Source organism: Lepisosteus platostomus, chromosome 8 (genome assembly GCF_059453375.1).
Source record: "Lepisosteus platostomus isolate fLepPlt1 chromosome 8, fLepPlt1.hap1, whole genome shotgun sequence".
In the NCBI taxonomy this organism is placed as follows: domain Eukaryota; kingdom Metazoa; phylum Chordata; class Actinopteri; order Semionotiformes; family Lepisosteidae; genus Lepisosteus; species Lepisosteus platostomus.
Window position 1 is genome coordinate 5,288,199 of NC_142618.1, and position 22,735 is coordinate 5,310,933.

At 37.1% G+C, this 22,735-nt stretch overlaps 1 protein-coding gene across 2 annotated transcripts in view; it reads right to left on the minus strand.

Moving 5' to 3' along the window:
- Positions 1-5,376: 5,376 nt before the first annotated feature.
- c8h10orf67 (chromosome 8 C10orf67 homolog) overlaps positions 5,377-22,735 on the minus strand; it is a 36,233-nt gene continuing 18,874 nt past the window's right edge. For both annotated transcript variants that reach the window (XM_088642186.1, XM_088642187.1), the window contains 8 exons: positions 19,473-19,538; positions 14,289-14,387; positions 14,122-14,204; positions 12,197-12,262; positions 11,695-11,782; positions 9,887-9,970; positions 9,705-9,798; positions 5,377-5,555 (listed from right to left, as the gene is read on the minus strand). In XM_088642186.1, the coding sequence (XP_088498312.1) occupies positions 5,443-5,555; positions 9,705-9,798; positions 9,887-9,970; positions 11,695-11,782; positions 12,197-12,262; positions 14,122-14,204; positions 14,289-14,387; positions 19,473-19,538 (693 nt within the window). In that variant the 3' untranslated portion in view covers positions 5,377-5,442. The remainder of the gene's footprint in view (positions 5,556-9,704; positions 9,799-9,886; positions 9,971-11,694; positions 11,783-12,196; positions 12,263-14,121; positions 14,205-14,288; positions 14,388-19,472; positions 19,539-22,735) is intronic.

A 22,735-nucleotide genomic window follows, 5' to 3' on the forward strand; every position in this document is an offset into this window, starting at 1 on the left:
ACAAAGACGCGCATGCGTGCAGGATTGTCTTTAAACGAACTTTGTGCCACGGAGCGTATCAGTAGCAAAGAAATAAGATGAGCATCAAGGACGTACCCCTATGTAGCCGAAGGGAACTTAGAATCGCCCAGAAATAATCACTGATCTTTTTTTAGAAGCAAGTGAAACGAATATCGGCGAATGAGGCTCTGTGGCGCATGGAACTGCCCGTGGATGAACTGAACAGATAGAAGTGGAGAGTTAGTGCGCACTGTGCGCTCAGGAAGCCCGGGGGTGTGCTTGCGCTAGAGCTACATCAATCCACAAAAGACCCACAAATATATATCGTGCACTTGGTACCTCTCCAGCCCTTATCTTTTCCTAAAATGACCATAAACAAGATATTCAGAAACCGCCTTTTTGGTACTCCCCAGTCCTTTTTTTTTCTTGTTTCAAATATTTACAAAGCCAAAATGCAGTTGGTGGTTTCCCACGAGTGGCCCCTTTCCACAGAGTCTTGGCACAGAGTACCGAAATAAAAATTAACCTTTTATTGTGAAGTCAGACCTTTTTCGGCCTTGATTAGTAACACCAAAACATAACTCCTGAGTAAAAACAAACTGCTACGTACACTTTAAACGATTTCATACTGCCGTTTTTAAACCAGAAATGCGCAAAGCACAGAACAAGTAAAGCACTGAATTAAACTAAATTAGAAAATTGTAAATATGGTTTAAACATGGACACATAGAGCTGACATTGTTTGTTAGGCTTTAGTAAAATAAAACTTCATATATTCAGGATAGAGAGTCAAATTATTTTATAAAATTCCTTTGTCAAAAACACACAAACCCACTGTAAATAGCGCATGACAGAAAGTCAGAAATGCTGACGAGTTGATTACGCAAAATAATATTAATGACTAATATTTTTGTTCTTCAAAATGCCTTCAGTGTTTGTTTTTTTAAAGAAAATATAGCTACAAGTAATAACTGTTTTTTAGCTAACTTATCGGAAGGCTAGCATGGATGTGAGATCTCGCATTTTAACTACCTAGAGAATTTACAGTAAAAAAAAAACTTCCGCAGGTAGATATTGTTTTCTTAGTATTTCAATATATTCTAGATAATTGCGTACATTTAACCTAAATGTCTTCACAAGAAGTGAAAAACGACATAATCTAAGACAGTTAGTAATATCAATTTACTGTATATAAAACACCAGTCTGCACATTAGCATGTTGATCAGAAAACATTCCACTTACATGATTTTACACCAGTAAAAGACGCGTTTAAACGTAAAATGCATGTTTATGAAAGAAAATAAGTATTTTAAACTGGTCTTTTAAAAAAAACTACGTCTAAAGAAGGGAAAATCCTAGCGATGGAGTTTCCTGATAGCACTGATTTATTCTGTTTAAAAACGACAGTAAGAGGGTACTTATAGGCCACATGAAGTGGTGGGGTACTATTATTTGTTTTCTCCGTGCGCGCATAATTCAAAATTAAGGCCGGAACAAGAGGCCCTTCAGTTTAGGACAAAACTATTACACTTATTGCAATTATTTGACCGTTTTACCAAAGTTTTGAACATGAAAATCCTTTGATGTGGGCCCCACAAGGGCGGGCTATGTTTCTCGGCTGGTACATACCCAACTACCCCATAGTTTTCAGTGCTTTTTTTTTTTTGCCAATGGTCCCTTTGTTTTGCTTGAATTCCTTAAACAAAAAAGTTGAAAAGTGTTGGAAATCAGTATATTTTGCAGGTGTAGAATGGTTCTAACAGCCATGCCCAGTGTGTTCTCTCCCAATAGTGAGAGTATGACAGAGACAGCTGGCTCAGTCTTTGCTGTGAAAACACCCCCTTGGTGGACCAAACACAACGACACTGACCTTTCTGCAGGGGAATCAGGGATGTGCCTTTGACTGAATTAGCCATAAAGACGTCTTGCTATGACTTTTGTTTGACACCAAAGAGAAAGAAGATCGCGTTTAATATGAGGAGCATTGTATCCAGATTTTCGGTGCCCCCTATGAAATATTACAGTTCTTTATTTACTGCCTCATTTCTTAAGCCTGGGATGTGTTCTTTTTATTCCACAGGAACACTCACTCCACTGTTAACTCTCGTGATTCTGCTTAGCCTCTGCGTTCACTATAAATAAATATTGGTGCTTTAAAGCATGCATTTGAACACACTGTCCCTGTCCCTACTAATACTTCATATATACGCAAAAGGTTGGGAAACGACTCACTGAAGAGGTATGGTTGTGGTTTGGATGTAGTTGTGCACTCAGAATATAACGATTTTTAACAAAATGAATTATTTCACGTTTTTAGATGGTTGAATGCCCTAACCATTTTACTCACTTGTGATAATTGATGTTCCTTAGCCTTTTGACAATTTAGTAAATCCAAAGACTAATCCAAAGGCATATTTAAGGGAATGTGCTTGGTAGCATACAAATATCGCGAAACCGTCTTAATGTAAACAATAAATAGCCCGACTCAATCTTACAGAGCTGATATTTTAAAAGCAGTTGTTCTTACAATGTCTGCCTGAATAAAATGGCAATGTATTGGAAGGGCTTGGTGTAGCCTACTGATTTATTTCAAACCTTCCTTTTATGTATACCTCTTCAAAAGCGCAGTAGGATGGTGGAATTAGATTTGTTCCACAATTTTGGTGCGTTTTCTAACTTGCAAGAACGTTTTGATAAACGTGCCTTCCCTTTTTCCCGAGAAGAGGGGAAACTTGGGTGAATTGTATAGCTTTCTCTATTTTGATGATTGATCTGGTTTTATTCAGGGCACTTTTTTACCTTGCAGAAAAAAAAGTCGAACTAAAATGTGATAAATTACTAATATGCAAATTTCTTTCAGCGGTCTTGTAAGTGTGTCTAGCAGGAACTGAATAACGCCTTGCAGTCAGTCTGTGCGCACCCAGGACCCCAGTGAGCTGATCAAAGCTCCCATTCTCTTTCATCCCCAGTATTCTCCTCCAAACTATTTCGATACAATATGTTTCCATGATGCACGTAATGTGCTGGAGACACAGAACTCGTTACAACTTAGCTCGATGTGTCGACCTCTTTTGTTCAGCAGGACGAAGTTAAAAAGGGCTTTGCCAGTTGCCAGCTTTCTGAAGTGTAAAAGCATGCGTCATTTTTCACCAGGTCTCGTTTTAATATCCTCAATAGACAATCTATGAAACCGGCTCTTGGCTTTTTCTGGCATTAATTACACTGCTGTCCAGCTGACCCGTTTCCCTATTATATGCATTTCTCAGCAGGCACTTTTTTGCAAGACAAATGCAGCTGGGAGTTGAGCTATAAAAGCATTTTCATTGAGCAAAATAAGGTGATAAGCGAATTCGCGTTCGCGTAAAAAAAAGTCAAAGAACTGTGCGCGTATTTATCCCTGCGAAATCCGAGCTCTGTTTTAACAGATCGGATTCCTCTGTGTTTAGAATGAATTTAGTACATTTTTAAGGCATGAACTAGACTTCTGCATTTGGGAAGTACGATTCATTTAAGCGACGCAAAAGTATTCCGTTCATTAATTAAAAAGGAACAGGATCGTTTCCTTAGAATTTCAATTAGCATGACAGAAAAAAAAACCCCATAAAATACCCTGAAACGGTTTCTTTAACCTAACAGTAGTTTTAGTAAAGAATAAAATGTAAAAATTAACTAATAAAAGCTGAAATGGCACATCCTGTTTTACCTATTCGTGTTTGCCCTTTAATGCAAAGTTATTACAGGGTGATATTTAAGACTGGCACTTGACAGTTTTATTATTATAGGAGTCTCATAGAGACTGTTAACAGTTGTGCAGTTGTTTTTGAAGTAAATACAAACACCATAGGGACATCTTGAATAGAGACCGATCAGCATAATCTAGCTATAAGTTTGGGTGATTGGTTGTAATGGCTGGAAGCCAGTTCTGGGAAAGTTTCCAGCACTGACTCCGATTAACCCTCTATGGTGAAACTCTGCTGGAATCCAACTTACCAGCAATTGCCATTTATCTAACAACTAATGAATCCAATTAATTTCCAGAGTTTAAAAATCGCCTTTTTGTTGTTTTACAAACCAATGGAGAAAAAAAGTGAAAGAAGTAGCAAACTGCTTTAGTGTAAACTTTCCAAAGAGTGTTAAGGTAATGATATATATCTGACACCTGAAGGAAGTTTCTATGACAACAGTCTCTTTCCAACTACACCATTCTCCATGCAAGTAGTTTATTCAAAACTGCGCTTGAATGGAAAAGGCTGTATGTACCTGGTCAGGCCTCATCGGTTAAAGAAAATATGGGGACCTTGGATATTCTAAGCTCATTTCTAAACTTGGGAAAATGTTGTTCAGTATGAAATGAGACATGTCAAAGATGGAATTGGTAATTGATTATAAGCTTGTAGTTGAAGGTCACGGGGTCTGAGACACACAAAGCTTTTTGTTAATTCAATAGACATCGTGATTGAGATACTGGAGTTTCAGACTGTTAATTCAGTTGTTAACTAGAGTTAAGAGCCTTTTTCCTTATTTGCACAATGTATATCATAGTCAAAATCCACCTAACAGACAGAACCATAAAAACAAAACAAAGTAAAGGCTTCAGAGGAGAAGCCTTTACTTTGAAGGAGGAAAATCATTCAGTGGATTCAGTTTTTTCCTTAGAGCTGGCAAATATCTTACAGCTCCCGAACCGAAACCAGAGCTGATTTTTCGCTCCTTTGTAGCTGCCATGCATGTTTTGCTACCTCTGTATTTCACTGACGTAAATACAAAAGCCCACATGAATCAGAGCTAAAAAGTGATTGTGAGTGTACCCACATTTCCATTGATTGTATCCCAAAAGCCTTACATTCCAGCCTTTTGTGCTGTATAGAGCATTCGGGAAGCTAAATACATTCTCCAGTGCAAATGTCAAACACTGCAGTAAGCCAGTGTATTCCACAGCTCTTGTTCCAAGAACTTTACACTCAAGAACAAACTGCCTTCTGTTTATGTGATATCTGATCTAAAAACAGATTAAAATACAAGAAAAACAGTATCAATGGTATTGTTAACTCAAAATATGACTTAACAATGTCAAGTAGCTAACTTAATTAAACGTTCTCTCAATTACTGCGTGGCAGATGCATTCAGAAATATAATACAATGATAATAATCAAAACAATAATACAATGAATCAGAAAAGATTCGAAGTACTTGTCTTACAGTATTTCTATAAGTGAATTACAGCTGAAATATTAAGAGATAGTCATAGCCATGTTTGCAGCAGAATACTAGATTCTTTCTAGCCATTTGGAATACATTCTATCTCATGGTATTTCAAAGTTTTGACAGTACTGGGTTTGCCGGTACATGAAGGGAGGCAAAGAAAGACACCTATATCATGGGACTCTTTGAGCTCGTTTAATACTTTCTCTTGCAATATCTCTTTACTCTGGTGCACTCTGCTACGGAACATTTGGAGAAGACGGAGACTGTCTGCAACTGGATGGTGGACACGGAAGAGGAAGAGCAGAACTTATCTCCTCTTCTTCCTCATCTTCAGACAGTATTTGGGATTCTGGAAATAAAAGACATTCTTACTAGACTCCACAAAAGACAGGTATGAAGCAAAACAAATGAGTAGTTCTACATTTAGAGAGCATTCTTAGGCAAACATAAAGAGCCTTTAATGCATCTGTATATGTATTAATAAACACATGCTGGAAATACCAATTAAAAATAAAAAATCCACTGCCCCAAAATTAACACATTCAGATAATAAGGTAAACAAGTAAATAAAATACTATTCAAAAAATCATGTTCTGCACGAAATACTTAAAAATAAGACTAAATGTAACATATTATTATATTTAGAAAAACAAACAAGAGAAGAATTGTCTTAAAAAGACTAATAGCATTTCACAGGTAATGCAATTTGGAAAGAAACATTTCCATGTTTTCTTTTCCAACAATGTGCATTTTTGTAAAGTGGTATAAATTGCAATTCAAAAGCAGTGATCTAACCATCCCCAATCATTTTTTATTCCGATCAAATGAATGCAGATACTCCCATTGGGAGGGGCAACATGACATTTCCCTGGGCAATTCTAAACAGGTCACAGACCTTTTACAGACCCCAAGGCAGTGGGAGGAGGCACTTAACTAAACCGTGTAACCGAATCAAGCCAATGGTCACCCCTTTTCAATACCATTGGAATGGTGTGCACAATGCTATTCACATAGCAGCACAGACGAAACAGTCCTGCAAGACTGGGAAGCTGTTTAGTGCTTAATGTTAGAGAGCTCTGACACGCTTTGTGCTTTCGAATGTGCTTTCTAAGAGTAAACCTTTGTAAAAGAAGTTTCGATGTCAAAACATATACGGGATCATAAAAATAACTCCACAAGCAACACGTTTAAAAGGAGACACAAAGAGACAACAATGATGCCCTGGTGATGACCTATAGCTTTCAGGTTGCTTGAACACATCAGAATTTCTATTGTTAAAGTTGATTAATTGAGACTGATAAGTCACCATGAATAAAGATTGTTTTTCTGTTTAATGTGGTGGGCCTGATTTTGTAAATGCCTTATTCACGTGGCTTTGTAGTGCAGCATATGGGCAAGACGTATTCAGCAGCAAAAAGTTACACAATTTATTATGCTTGTGCGGTTCAGCAGTTTTTGATTTTTTTCCCCCCTACTTTGTTTGCACTGCTCAGTTGTACTTTCTGTTACTCAGAACAAAAGTAGGAAAACTGTTCTATAGAAGAATTAAAAGCTCGAGAAAACTCAATGGCATATGTACCGTTGCTTATAGAATGTTTTAGACAGTGTACTGTATGTAGAGATTTTAGAGATTAGAGATGTCAGAGTGTACTGTATGTAGAGCTTTTATACTAGCGTTAATTGTAATTTTAAAATAAAAGGACAAGTATTTGTACTAAAGATACAATCCCAACATTGCATCTTTATATGTGTCATTGGTATTAAAACATTCTGCTTTTACTATGTTATATTCTCACTAAAGAATTCATTTTCAATATTGCAAAATACACTGACCATTATGCTTTCAATTAATGCTCAATTCAATATCCAGTATATATTTTGCCTCTGATGTGTCAAAAAGTGTTTATTTTTGTTCAGAGTTGATAAAAACACAGAGTATATGTTGGGTTAATATAAGTAATTAGTTTGATTAAGCATGTAAAACCTTCTTTAGATGATCTTTCAGGCAGAACATACATACTGATTCCAAATCTGTTTACCTGCTGGTGCAAACAAAACTTGTAACATTGTTAATATTTCCACACTGCCTAAACCAATCCCTTTAGGCAAAGCCTATATTTAAGCCAAGGAAAATCACAAAAATGTCTTGCTTCTTATAAGAATCAATTCATCCAGGCCACTTTGGATCACCACTTCACAGAATAAACATTCTGCTGTGCGACAACACTGTTTGTAGATTCTTTCCAAGTGACAAGACTTGCACAGGCTGGTGTCTTATCTCTAATGTTTCAATTAAAGAGTGTCAATGCTGATCTCTGGTCTGAATTCCCATGGCTGAGCCCAGGGCTCACTGAATCCTTGAAAGGTCAGTGCCATAGTCCTTTCCTTCCTGCTGAAGACCAGTGGCTTTAACATTTGTCACCCTACAGCACGCTGCTTGTCACAGATATAGACAGACCCTATTATAGCTTATCAAGAGCTCTGCCAGCCCTTCAAATACAAAGCCTCCATACCGAAGTCATGTATTGACACTTTCTGGTTAAAGACTTGTGAGAAGACGATTATACCCAAAGCTGCAACAGCTTTAGGACCTTTGTACAGCTACTGTATGTTTCTATCATGCATAATATATATATATATTCCTTAAAATATTTTTCACTTTCAATTAATTCATCTACAATTCACATAACTGATTAATATAAAAATAAAATTTGAATCATTTCTGGTCGTAAATTGTTAATGCAAAAATCAACTTTATGCTGGTATAAACCTTGAAAGAATCTCACAAAAGTGATAACATATTAAATGGACCATGTCTCTTCCAACCTTCACAATTCCATAGCAAAAACAATAGTAACAAACATGCTATTACAATATATGTGTAATAGCATGTCAACAAAATAAATATATATATTTTTTAAATTATAATATAAAACATTCTTAACGTTTTATACACATGGTAAAGAGAGAAAAAAGCTACAGAAAATAACATAGCTTCATTGTCTTTGATTATTGGAATGTATAGATACTTCAGAAAAACACAATGTAATCTATCAGATTAATGTGTTAGCTCCTGTGCATCAGATACCTTTGTTAGAGCACTTCCATATTGACAAACAGCATTCAAACACTGCTATCTATGAGAGTCATATCTGTGAAGATCATTAGTGAAGTTTCCAATGATCAAAAAATCAATAACTCACAGGTAGAGGTTAAATACAGCATTGTGAGAAAGATTCTGCATGTGCTCCTCAAGTAAAAACGATCTTAGATTACATAATACAATGTTTAACGCAAAAACATGCTTGAAAAATAATAAAATAATAACATTGAGAAATTATGAAATGAACCTATAACAATGCGTGTGGCATCCTTTTCAAACTGCAGTAATAGCTTATGTCTGGAGCTATCTAGCTGTAATATAAGAACTCACATATCACACCTTGACATTTATTCAAATCTTTTTTGTTTCACTCAGCCCTCTGGGATACAAATATCATTTTAACATACTGTAATTTGTTTTCCCAAGGCTGTATTGTTTTAGTTTTAAATGTAATTAATCCTATACAGTAATGCCATCAGCTATATCACCCTGCAACTGAAAAAACTGGAAGCCCACTGAAGCTCAGCAGGTGTGAGCCTGGCTGGCACCCGGATGGGAGACCTCCTGGGAAAAACTAAGGTTGCTCACCCTGCGGTCTGTGTGGGTCCTAATCCCCCAGTATAGTGATGGGGACACTATACTGTAAAAAGGCACCATCCTTTGGATGATAGGATAAGATCACTTTATTGGCCATATACAATTTCTTGTATTAGGAATTTGTCTTTTCACATACCCCAATTTGCTTTCCATGAGACACACAGACAGGGAGAGAAGCTGGGGGTCAGAGCGCAGGGTCAGCCATTTATACAGCGCCCCTGGAGCTGTTTGGGTGAAGGGCCTTGCTCAGGGGCCCAATGGAGTAGGATTCCTCTGCCAGCCTTGGGATATGAACCAGCAGCCTTCCAGCCACAGGCGCAGATCCTGAGCCACAGAGCCACCGCTCTGCCCGTTTTATGAGACATAAAACCGAGGTCCTGACTCTCTGTGGTCATTAAAAATCCCAGGGCATTTCTTAAAAAGAGTAGGGGTGTTACCCTTGTGTCCTGGCCTCCTAATAATCTCTATGAACTGGCTTCATCACTCTGTTCTCCTCACTGGTAGCTGATGTGTGGCGAGCGTACTAGTGTACTTTGGCTGCCGGCTCTGTAAAAGCACTTTATACTGTATATAAAGACATTATTATTATTTTAAGTTAGTCATGATAATTGTAGTACCAGCAGTACAACTTTTAACACACTAAAATCTTGCTGCAGTTAAAGCCTGAATTGTATATTTCATGGGAATCTATAGTTTTCACAAGTAACATCAGGCATTATATGAATTCACTTGTACCTATCTGCAATTTAATTAATTTTGAAGTTCTATTTGTATTAAAAATGAAAGTAATAAACTAACCTTTGGATGGGAAAACATCTGATCCTGCTGCATTGAGAGCATCATCATCAATGGCTGCCTTAGTTTGGGGGGAAGGTCCAGAACCAATATCAGGCTAGTGAACAGGAAAAAAAAAGGTAAAAACTTCCAAAAATAATAATCAAGAATTCATTTTAATTTAAAGTTAGAAGCAAATAAGCAACCAGAGGCATTTCCGAAGAATAACTTGGCATTCCAAGTCCATCTCCTACTGGGGCCTTTCCATGGAACGCTGCAGGCATATCAAACTGTAAGGAAGACACAATTATTCTAGTTAGTGTGATCCAGCCTTTCCTTTCCAGGGGAATACTTACTGCTCCTTCATACAGCAGAGGTACGGGGCACAAGATAGGATTCTACAGCCCAGATACTACAGCAAAAAAAAAAACAACACCTTTTTTATACAACCCCAGTCAACCAAAACCAATTTTGTTCGGTACAAAGATTCTCCAACAAACACAACAAAAAGTGAACAACATTTGTCAATGAACACAAAGTTTGTACTGTACAAGGTATGACCAGCCCTTCAATTTAGTTCCATTGAATTAAGAAAATAATTAAAAAACTCCTTTTGGACAGTCAGAATACACACAGAGATTTATGGTTTTATGAAGGTACTCTAAAAATAGTACCTTCAAATAGTTGAGATTCTGCTTCTATTTGTTTAACGATAGAGCCTTTGGGCAAGATACAAACACAAGGTATTTGGGCTGCTTTTTCTCCTTCGTGGAATAGAGAACTGAACAAAATAGTAAACAAACCGTATCTACACATTTTGAACAGACCATACACAAAAATACTTTCTTTATGTCAAAGCAGTCTTTAACCTGTTGCTTTTATTGCTTCCAAGGGTGGTTTCAGGGCTGTTTTTCTCTTGTAGTGGTTAAATAAAGAAATGTCAGGCAGACTTCTCCATTGATATAATAATGGTAAGTGAGAATACACCAACATGAGCCAAAACTTATGAATATTTATAAGGCAGCAACAATCATGGAAGGGGATGGAGGGCTTAATGGTGCTGCACCTGTTAATTTCTGTTTTCTTTTATTTCTACATGTGTTTCTCATAAACAGTCAAGAGAAAGAAGATAAAAGACAAAACACAAGCTCGACACATTTTAACAGCTGTGGAGGACTAAAATAACAAATAAATACTGCAGGGCTGTGTTTTAACAAAATTCATATACAGCAAAAATAAAAAAAATATATATATTTTGCTGTATGGTGGAAAGTCAGGACAACTGCACTTTATTTACTCAGTTGTTATTAATGGAGTACGTTGTTGGGTGTAGATAATACAGTAAACCCTCAGTTTTATAGGACTTCTCTTTAATGGACTACAGATTTAACAGGCACAATCTGCTGAAGGGGAATTCTGTCTCTAAAATCAGAAATACTGGGCTTTCCCCACAATAACAGACAACATATCGTGTTGTTTTGTGTTTTGTATGCTTTGGCAAATTCAATGTATTTAGAAATACTTTAAAATGCCTACAAAATGTCTCTGTAAAATAAAATGCACAAATAATAAAACAAGGTAAAAATAAAATACATGGGACTCAGGAGGTTTCAGAATTCCACTGAGGTAGGTCAATTTCTTACAATGGCGGTTGTTTGTGTTTCGTGTGCCTTAGTGAATTTTCTACAAATATTTACATGACACAAGAAATAGAGAGCTTGGGTATTTATGGTAATAAACGGCACAGGAGCAACTGTCACTTGGCTGTGTTGATTGCAACTGTTGAAATATAAGATCTATAATTCTCATATAACAGAGTGTTGATGCACTGAAAAAGTGTCAGGATTTAATGTACACTGAACGTACGTTCAGCAATAAGGCACAGCCTTTCCCCCTTCCCTCAGTTTAATGGACCAAAAATTTACTTTACATACATAACTATGTAGGTACAATGCCTATCTCCCTATTGCAAGAAAGTCATATCCTGTAGCGGTGTAGATTTTATAAGACCTACCGTATAACTAACGGAGGCGTGGTGGAGCGTGGCAGCCTGCCTTTGCAGCATCTGGCGCAAGAACATCTCGTCCTTTATGGCATGGAAACTTTCCGTTCGTGGAGTTCATTACCGGAAAGCAATGGAACATACACTGATTAAAAGTGATCAAATCCTTCAAAGAAACAGACCTCATAATCAGGCCGCTGCCCCACTAGAAGTGAAGACGGAAGAAGACTATTATTACTTCTGGGGACGGCCAGTATCGGTAAAAGGTACTGTATTCTGCTGAACTAACGCTTCTGAGATCTACTGTACTTCACCTGAGGAGTTTCTGTCAGCACAGTTGTTGGTTTTAACCAGGAGCGTCCTTAAGGAACATCCTAATAATTACAACTTTGATTTTGGAAGCCTGTTATCTGTTCTTTAAGCAATGTACACAAAATTTAAAGACAGAATAAAGGATAAAATGTCAGTAAGCATAGGTGCTTTTTTTTATTCTGAGCTCCTAATTTTGCAGTACCTTTGCTTTAGAATGTCAAACTTCTTCTCCCACATTCGGATTGTCCGATCGAGTTGTTTTCTCAAGCTGCGATAAAAGACAAAATTCCACTTTCAATAATAAGACGTTAAAGTAAAATGCTCATTTCAAGACACCCAAATCCCATGATTTAGAATGTGTGCTGTCATTGTTAAGCAGGCAGCATCAATATTGAGAAACTTGCATTTCAAGAATTTCACATCTCCAATTCTACAAAGAGACAGATATGGCCAAAACAGTAGAAAGTACAGTATAAGACTTCCATCGTCTGACCACTGCATGGTGGTGAGTGAACCATTATTAGAAATTTCACTTTCAGACACAAGCTCCAGTGTGAAAATAATGGTAATGATAACAATAGCAATAAACAATAAAGAGTTTTGAGGCATTAACAGTGGTTTAAAGTTTGGAATCTTCCTGGACAAATGCTTATCAGAAACATATTGAGGTAAGACATTTTAATCCTCCTAGCTCATGTGTGATTGTGTTCAAACTCTCCAGTATTCGAGGCATTGTTCACTACTCTGGCTCGAGGGAAGCAACAACTGTTACTTATTATAATGAAATACATTCTGAAAGCTCTGAAAGCAAAGTCTGAAGTAAAAGGTTAGCATGATCACATCCCTGAACGGATAAAAAACATCACCTGGAGAATGATGCATATCACACCTATTACAAAAGTGAAGTCTTGACAGTAACTTCAGTAAGCTCAACTACTCCCAAAGCTGCCCATGAATCAGTCAGACTTATTTCAGATGTTTAAATCATGATGTTAATCGAAACCACTGGCCTGGTTATTATTTTCTGTTATTTTAACACTGTATTGCATCATGAAGGTATAAGAGAATTGTGGTTATTGGGAAATAACCTATTCTGTCAATTGGTTCTCTGAGGTCTCAGATCTTGTCTGTTATTTTTTCTTTTAGCCATTAGAGCTCCATATCACACCATATAGCCATATAGCTCCATATAGCCATGCATTCAGGGTTACTGAATTTCCTTCATCTTTGGTCTAAACGTAGGTTTAAATGGCAGATGCCTCTGAAACCTGCTTCAGTCGTGCCCACAGATATCCACCTTTCTTTCCATTTTCAAACCCCTTTATCTATTTTCAAAAATGGGTGGTTCTGTGGCTCAGGATCTGTGCCTGTGGCTGGAAGGCTGCTGGTTCAAATCCCGTGGCCGGTAGAGGAATCCTACTCCATTGGGCCCCTGAGCAAGGCCCTTCACCCCAACTGCTCCAGGGGTGCCGTATAAATGACTGACCCTGCTCTCTGACCCCCAGCTTCTCTCCCCGTCTGTGTGTCTCGTGGAGAGCAAGCTGTGGTATGCAAAAAGACAAATTCCTAATGCAAGAAATTGTATATGGCCAATCTGATCTGATCAAATCCAGGGCCATCCCAGCAAGCAAGGGATGCAAGGCAGGCTACACTTCAGAGGGGACGCCAGTCCACAGCAGGCAGACAGACACACACTCACAGCAGGGCCGATGTTCTTAGAAACAAATTGACCTGGACTGTAGGTGAAAACTCACATGAACAAGGAGAGAACGCGTGAGTTCTACAAAGATTGCACCTCAGAAACTGAGCTCTGGGCTTCAACGCTGTGAGGCAGCAGTGCTAATCACTGCAACACCATGCTGCCGCCTGCTTTATATTCTGACAATTAAGTCAACTTTTTGTGGTGGTGAATCACAGATTATTAAATAATCTGTGAATGAACACTACTCCTTGTGCAATGTACAGTAAAATGTACAGACCTGATTTACTGTTGGGTAACCAAACCCAACGTTTCGCTGCTTACAGAATCAGTTATGATGTTCCCCCATCATGCTGAAACTATTTAGCAGTACAAACATTGAAAGAGTGCTCCTTTAATAGTGAAAAATGCCTGATATTATCAGTTACCTTTCAATTTGTTTTCTCTGCTGCTTTTCAATCCTCTGTACTCCTTCAAGCTGTCCCAGTAGCTCCTGTTCACCATTTTTTACCTGTTTAGAAAGGAAAATATTAGGAATTGTAGTTGCAAATAATAAATAAAAGTCATCATAGACAACGGGATGCAGTATAGTTACCATTTTTGGCTGAGCAGGCTTTCTTAAAATCTCTTCCTGTTCCCACATAAGTTGCTTTTCTTGTTCTATTTTTGCCAATCTTATAGCATTTTCTTCTTGCTGGTATTAAAACAGAATCACAAATTAATTCACACACACATCATAATTAATACAGTTTTAACGTCATTATGGATTAAAATTAAATTTACCTTTTTACGTCCAAATAATGTACTGAAAAGTACACACACTGACAGCATATAAACACTCTTATTCTTAGAAAATAAAAAAAGCAGTTCTTAGCTGTTTGAAGTGACACAGATTTTGTCCTGTATAATTCTATAAACTTACACTGTGGTGACATCATAATTGCCAACTCAAAGTTTACTCAGCATGTCCTTCTAAGCATGTCAATTCAAGATTTAAATGTCTTTGTGGTTCTTCTTGTTAGTTGGTTTTGTCTGAATGCCTGTGGAGGTGTGAAGAGCATGTTAACTGCTGGTTTTCTTAACCATTTAACTTTCCAAGGAGACACGGAAGGCATCTCCAGAGTGGGAGTATTCCAAGGTCTATCTTTGTGTTTTAGATAATACAGGATTGAGGGCTTTGTTGATCTTGTACTCTTAACCTTATTTAGGAATGGTGACAGCAATATCTGACTTGAAAAAGTCAAACTGTTTTTTTGCATATTTCTGATCTTTATTTTTGGCTGGAAACATCTGATTGATCACAGGATAGTCTATGCCAGCATGATGTAAGCACTGACCCCAAGACTAGAAGTGAGTGCTCCAGCTAGTAATGCAGACAAACACTCAAAAACATGAATAGCAATTGAGTTCACGTTCAGTGCAATGCACTGCAGAACTTGGCATTTAGCATTTGCACTTCAGCTTTTTCCTGATTTAGTTCAAAAGATTAATTAAGCAGTTAATATTAACGCATTGCTTCCACTATAGCTTCCTGAATAATCCATGATGTAACAGATAAGGCTTTCTAGAACACGATAAATATCCCTATCAGGAGGCACAACCCAGCCTGTATTGTTAGCTCTTCTCTATGAAGTGGACTTTCAACTCTGCCATTGTACAATACAGTGAATCAGGGCCCTTCCTCTCCAGACCATCACTTTGTTTTGTCAGCTGCTGACACATTCCACTTTCTCTGCTTTTGAGACGCTCGTCTCTATGTGGTCAGTTTGTTGACAGAATCTCTCGTGTGACATGGATGAATAGGTAGAGGTGATGAAGCATTGTATTACTATGCATGCGGCAAACAAAATAGGGTGGCTTAGTTCTCTTACAGTTAACCCGTGTCACCAGAAGAAAGCCGCGAGCAAATTTATTCCACGGCTGTTGAACGGGTTCAATTTGTGCTTTAGTTAGAGCACAAAATAACAACAAACAATGTATGCATGAATGTGAAAGTAGCTCAAGTAAAATAACAAGAGAAATCTGTACCATCAAAGAAATAAAACACATTTTTCAAATCCATATAAAAATTATGAAGGACAAAACATCTTAATTTAATGTAGAATTGGAGATGTAGACATTTTCATGTGTACAAACACAAATGCATTTGAATGCCCCCAAATATCAGCCAAAACACAATATTTGTAGACGATAATTATTTAGATATGAGTGCTTAATTTACAATGTGTAAACTTACTTTTCTTTTTCGGGAAATATTTTATATATAATATGTAATAAAAAAACATAAGTAAAAATTACTAGTGCAATCAATACTAGCAGAATGAAATGTAGAGCCTGACAATAAAATACAAAGTTTTATTATTATTATTTCTGTTTTCTTCCTGATTCGCAATAACTCCAGTTAAGTCTTTTTATGCAGTCTTTGAAAGTCTGAAACATTTGGGGATTAATTTAAAAAGAATCAGAATTGTGTTTCTGATGTAAACACCTTTCTCCCGATAACACATCCTGCATGGATTAATAGTGTTAAAATCACGAGGAGAGAAATGGGGTGATAACTCTGAAGTCCACATTATAGGAATCTGGAGATCTTGTCACATTTTGTCTCTGTAGTACTGTATACAGTACCTGATGAAGCCAGGGAATAAATTATAAGGTACATAACATTGTGAATAGCTCTTCCTTTCAAATACATAGGCAGGACATACAGACAGTAATGATGTTAAAACATAAATAACATGTTTCAATCAACCTGTTGTTGTCATTTATAACTAAAAATATTATTAAATAAAAATACCTCTCAAACTTGTTATTTGTGATTATTTTAATCCTATTGGTTTACATGTGAAAATCTTAATACTTAGATACAAGAATGTGTCATGACATCTTGATCAATGCTTTTTGCTGTTGATACAATGATGCAGATTGCTTTTTATCAAACCCACATGGCTAAAATCAATACCTGGGAGACACAGCATGTTTAGAGTACGTTATCCTTTCTTTGTTTTTAGAATCTTAAGTTTTCATTGACTGGACAACTGGCCTTCCAGATATGGCTTTGAAACCTCTGAAGTATTGAATGAGCTACCATCATTAAAATTGATTAAGTTAGATGTCCTTACCTACTTGCTCCTCATGCTGTACACGTTTTTAAAAGAAAATGCTTCACTCTTTTCCTAACTGTAACTAAAGAGTTTCAGTATGGTTGGAAAAAAAGAAAGCTTCTGAAAAACCTTTAAAAGCTTACCTTTACCTATTCATATTACAAAGTCTAAAGTCTAATAAAAATTAGTCCAGTGGAAACATTTGACCTTTAATGTTTGAACACATAAATACTAGTCAACAAATTAATTGATGCATCTTTGGAAAACAATTAAAACGACTTCATTTTGACATTTTAAAAGTATTTTTAAATACCTGCATTGCAAAAGTATTTGAATACTTGCGCCTTCGACAAGTTTGTGGTTTCAAGATCTGTGGTCATTGTACTTTGATGTAGCAATTAACATTTGTTATATAAACAACCTGCTCCACACATTTAAAGCAACAATCATAGGAATTCTGGTAACGTTTCTGCTTTCTGCTGTAAAGTAAAACCCCACAAAATTCTTCAAGCATAGCTAATTTCACAATCCATAAAACGAGTGGGGAAAAATCCAAGGTAAGTCTACCAAAACAGAAAGCACAAGAACATCTTGCTGTGAGAACAGAAGATGATGCCAAATTCTTAGAGCTTCTTAGAGCAAAACATGGAAAATGCAAGTTAAACCTTATGGGGAATCATCATGAGCCTTAGGAAATATGCGATCTGAAGACTGAGATGAAGAAGGAACTCAAGGAGTTAAAAGATGAATTTAAAAGAACTCGAAGATCTCAATAATGATACAGCATAAACCAGAAGGTACCAATGTTAGTGACATACTGAATGTATTTAGGAGCTCGAAGCAGTCAAATGTTGATCTGAGGGACATCCTGATCCATGCACTGAGGCAACAGAGCAACACAGGCTAAAGTGACTAACCTCGAGGGAGATTAATTTTATGTTTGGTAGAGAAAGGCATAAAGTGAAAGAATGTACAACATGAAATACTGATCTGGCGGATCACTCAGCTGTGTTTCTTGTTTTACATTTAAACAGTAGACCAAGAAGCACAGTTTGGAGAATGAATACAGGTATACTCAATAATAAATCAGCTGCTGAACAAACAAGAACTGGCCTTTAGTTATATTCAGTAAATAATGACAACAAGTAAATAGAGAACCCTGCCATACTCTGGGATGCTGCCAAGACTACTTATAGGAATGAATGATAACTATCACCAATCTCAGAAGAAGTTATGGTAGTAAAAAAAATAGAGGGCAAATTAAAATGTTTAGAAGACCAACATAAGAAGAACAATGATTCATTAGTCTTGGGACAGATTAAAAATACAAGGAAAGAAATAGATGCATTATACAAGGAAGAACTTGGGAAGAAGTACAGATTTTTGTGGCAAACCTACTATGAATCAAGCCCTAAGGCTACAAAAAAGTGGGCAAGAAGGCTGTGTAAACAGCAAGCCTCAAACACAATCTGATGTATAAGACCAAAAAAATGTCCAACACCCTCAATGACATAGACAAGGCATTTGAGAATCCTATTATAAAACTCTGTATACCCAAACCAGCACAGGAAAGCAATGAGATTATAAAAACCTTTTTAGACTCTTTGGATCAGCCATCAATTGGAACAGAGCAAAATGCCCTCTTGACAAAAGAAATCAAACAAGATGAATCAGACACGCCAATAAGTAAGCAAAAAACTAACAAATCACCAGGTAGCGATGAGCTACCATCAGAGTGGTATAAGACTTTTTGAAAAGAAATGTCCACTCTTCTCCCTTCTTCTTTCAGTTGGACCCTTAAATAGGGGGTTGGTCCCACCTCTTGTTGAGAGGCAATAATCTCATTTACTCCTAAGAGGAAGAAAGACAGGGAACTACAGCATGCAGTTTGTTTGGGACAATTTCAATTTTAAATATGGACTAAGAGCTATATGCCTCGATTACATCTAAAAGGTTGGAGACTTTTAAATCAGAATTTACAGAGGAGGATTAGACTGGATTTATTCATGTTCGTCAAACTCAGGACAATGTTTAGGCCAGGACTCCACACACTTCAACATATTGAAAATGAACAGATCAGCACAATCCTAGTGAGCTTAGATGCAGAAAAAGCTTTTGACTGTGTAAATAGGGAACATTTTTTCAGGTATTGGAGAGGTTTGGTTTCACAGAAGAGCCAGTTAAGCCTTTTAGAAGTCCATACTCAAATTCCCTAGTCAGAGTGTGAGTAAATGGCCACCACACAAGCAACATTGTTTTAGAAAGCCAGACATGTCAAGGATACCGACTATCTCCCATCCTATTTGTTCTTTACATTGACCCCTTGCCCAAAGAATCAGATCAGGACATAAAGCATATATATATATATTTAAAGGAACACAAGGCAGCCCTTTATGCTGGTATTCTGTATCTAAGAGATCCTGAAATCTCCCACACCAGCCTATTTCATCTTTTTAACAACTATGGCTGATACTCGGGTTACAAACTCAATGTACAGAAAACAGATTCTGTCTTCCAAAATTTAAATGCAATAAAGTATTTAGGGGTTTGTTCATTCTAAAATCATATTATAAGTGTCATTCTAAAATCATTCAAACAATACTAACACTGTTAGAATAAAAAGATTTTGAAAATGATGTACCTTTACACTGTATAAGAGCAGTTTCATTACCTACCGTTTTCTTGCTTGAGGTCTGCATACTTTGTATTTCTTTTTCCATTTCCTCTTTCAGTTTCTTTAACTGCAAAAATATAACATTTCCAGTTAATTGTGCATACTGTACTTCCATAAACTTCAAAAGATGTATTATAGTCATCTTTCAATGTTTTACTCAGATGAATACACAAAAAGTATTTGTTTATTGATGTTTATTATTAATTATTAATTATTTTATTTTCATATTCAGAATAATGCACAAAATCATCCATCCATCCATCCATCCATCCATCCATCTTCTAAACTGTTTTATCCAGTAGAGTCATGGGGGAGCTGGAGCCTTAGACTACAAGAGAGCAAGCACCAGGCGCAAGGCGGGATACACCCTGGACAGGATGCCAGTTCGTCACAGGGCAATGCCAACAATCATTATCCATAAATACTGGGTTTACAAAACATTTTGATCCAGTAAAATAAATAAATGGAGCTGCCTGTTCCACCCATATATGTCTGCAAGACTTTTAGTTACGGGTTATGGTCTAAAGTATAGGTATGACCAGATATTTTATAAGACAACTTAAGATAAGATAAGATCATTTTATTAGCCATATACAATTTCTTGCATTATGAATTCATCTTTTCGCATACCCCAGCTTGCTCTCCATGAGACACAGACACACAGATAGGGAGAGAGAAGCCTGGGGTCAGAGCGCAGGGTCTGCCATTGTACAGCACCCCTGGAACAGTTGGGGTTAAGGGCCTTGCTCAGGGGCCCAACGGAGTAGGGAACTTCCAACTTAGTGGAAATGTGTAGATTTGCAACATCGTACCACATGAGTCACCTCTGTTTACCCCCAGGACTAAAGTGCAGCAACCATCTAAATTGATGTTCTAAAATCTATGGGAAGTAAGATATTAGTAGCAACCTTGTATTCGCTAGTATTACAAAAGCTGTAATTAACTATGTGTATCTAACATCTGAGATTTAGAGAATCGAAACAACTTCTTGTGCGAAGAAGACCACACAGGGACTTTCAGCAGCAGAAGATCCAAGAAAGACTGCCATCTACATTAACAGTGTGAGACAACAAAGAAAACAGTGAATACATGAAAGACAGGCAAACAGAATCTCTGAGGCCAGATCTAATGCAAGTGTGTGAGATATGGGCTGTACAGGGCTCATGTAAGAGAAAATGAAGTTCCACACTGCATACATACACGCTTGCAGAGGATGCAAAAGAACCTTCAGAGCGCTCTGGTGACAGAACATTATTACAGATTGTGTTGAAATTGAAATATAGAATCACTAAGATAGATCCATACATTTGCAGGTCCCTCATCAACCCAGCTCTTGTTGAGTCTTTTCCTTAGATGCAGAGAAGGCATTTTGTCAGTTAGGACAGAGCTACCATTCGGTTGTTCTGGAATGGTACAGTATTGACCACTTAAAACATCTGTACACGGTCAATTAATTTGTGTTTGGATTGGGTCAGTGATGCCCTCTCAGATCAGAGGGCAAAGGCAGAGGTACAGTACAGGGCTCTCCATTGTCACCGCTAATATTTCTTCTCTTTTTACAACTACTAGCTATTAGACAACGTGTTAGTGGAGCCCCCGTTGACTTACAGTGATCAAAAAAAGGTTTCACTTTATGTGATCATCTTCTTTTTTTCTCGCAGATATTTCTAGCTCAGTCCCTCATGTTATGAACTTATTTGATAACTTTAGTAGGTCTCTTTGGCGAAAAAAATAAATCACTGAAATCCAATCTTTCTGCCCCTGAATCCTGAAATCGGAAAAAGGTTTAGAAAAGGTTCGCCTTTACCTCATTGTCCTATTCGTTACATATCATTTCAAAATTTCCAAATGAACAACAAATTCCTAAGGAGGATGTACATGAGATCCTAAATAAAGCAGACTTGGCTAGATCTTTTTCTTCTCCAGGTGACACTGCATCGTAAAATGTGTGAACAAATATTACAGAAAAGTCTCCTGTTAGTTATAATGTTGTTTGCTGGCAGGTCCTCCCAGTACCAAAAACATGTTGTTGTACTAGGCTGAGAGATACCAGATATACCTCTGGAACAGATTTGGCTGCATTCTCTTACAGACATTGTTTTGCAAAATGAGATACGAGTATAGAAATAGATATAAACCATAAATATAGAAATTTAGAGAGTGTTATTTTCCTTTGGGTAGCTCCAGAGTAGCTCAAACCAGTAAAAGACCTTGCCTAAGCACAGGGTGAACTCTATGATCCAGGCGTTACAGCTCTGAGACCGGGTCGGGTTGCAAGCCTGGGTCATCGACCACAGTCCCTGAGCCACAGGACACAATGGCCAGCGTGCTGCCAAAGAAAAGGCTGTGCTTAGGCAGCCAGGACCCTCTGGGCTCCCAGCAACTTGTCCTGGACATGTGGTTTAAAGCAACGTCCTACTCTGACAGGCGAAAAGAAATGAACCCTTTGTCTTGAACAGAGAAGACTATGAGGGTGACAGATCCAAGAATTCAAAAGCCTGAAAGGCACTAACAAAGTTAACCCAGTGGATTCCCTCAGAATTAGATCTGATCCGCAGTCCTGAAACTGTGGTAACATTACTTAACATTGTCTCAGAATTAACTAAACATTAACTAAATAAGTAAACATTCTGATGATTGACATGAATAATTTACCTTAGGTTATTTTAAGATCAGGTTTGTGAAGATTCAGATCATTGATATCATGACATATACTCATCCACACTAATAAAATGAGTATAAGTCATGATATCAATGATCTGAATCTTCAAAAACCTGATCTTAATAAAATTCACAATTGTTATAATGGTAGTGGGAGCTTTGAGTAAATAGTGGATAATCATATATTGTAACTGCTGATGGTGGCTAAGATGTATAAGATTTTTGCATGCCAATGGATTTACTAAATAAATCATTTTAACTATATTTTCTTTATTGAGAGTATAATTTTCTCAAATTATATCATCTTACTTCCTGATTTGAATTCATCAGGAACTCTTTAAATAATAAGCTAAAGTATTGAACTTTGTGTCTACTGGTCAGAAGTCAAGTGATTAGGCTGTGGCTGTTAAGTCTTTTCACCAGGAAAAGCTTATTTCCAACTGTGCTTTCTAAAGAAAACACTGGGAAATGCTATGGCTTCTCATTAGGAACCTCCCTCAAAGATTTTCAACTATGGAGGCAAATTTTCTGCATCATTGATCAAAGTCACCAAAAATAATGTGGAAAAAGTTCCATTTTTACATTTTTATGCATACGTACTAT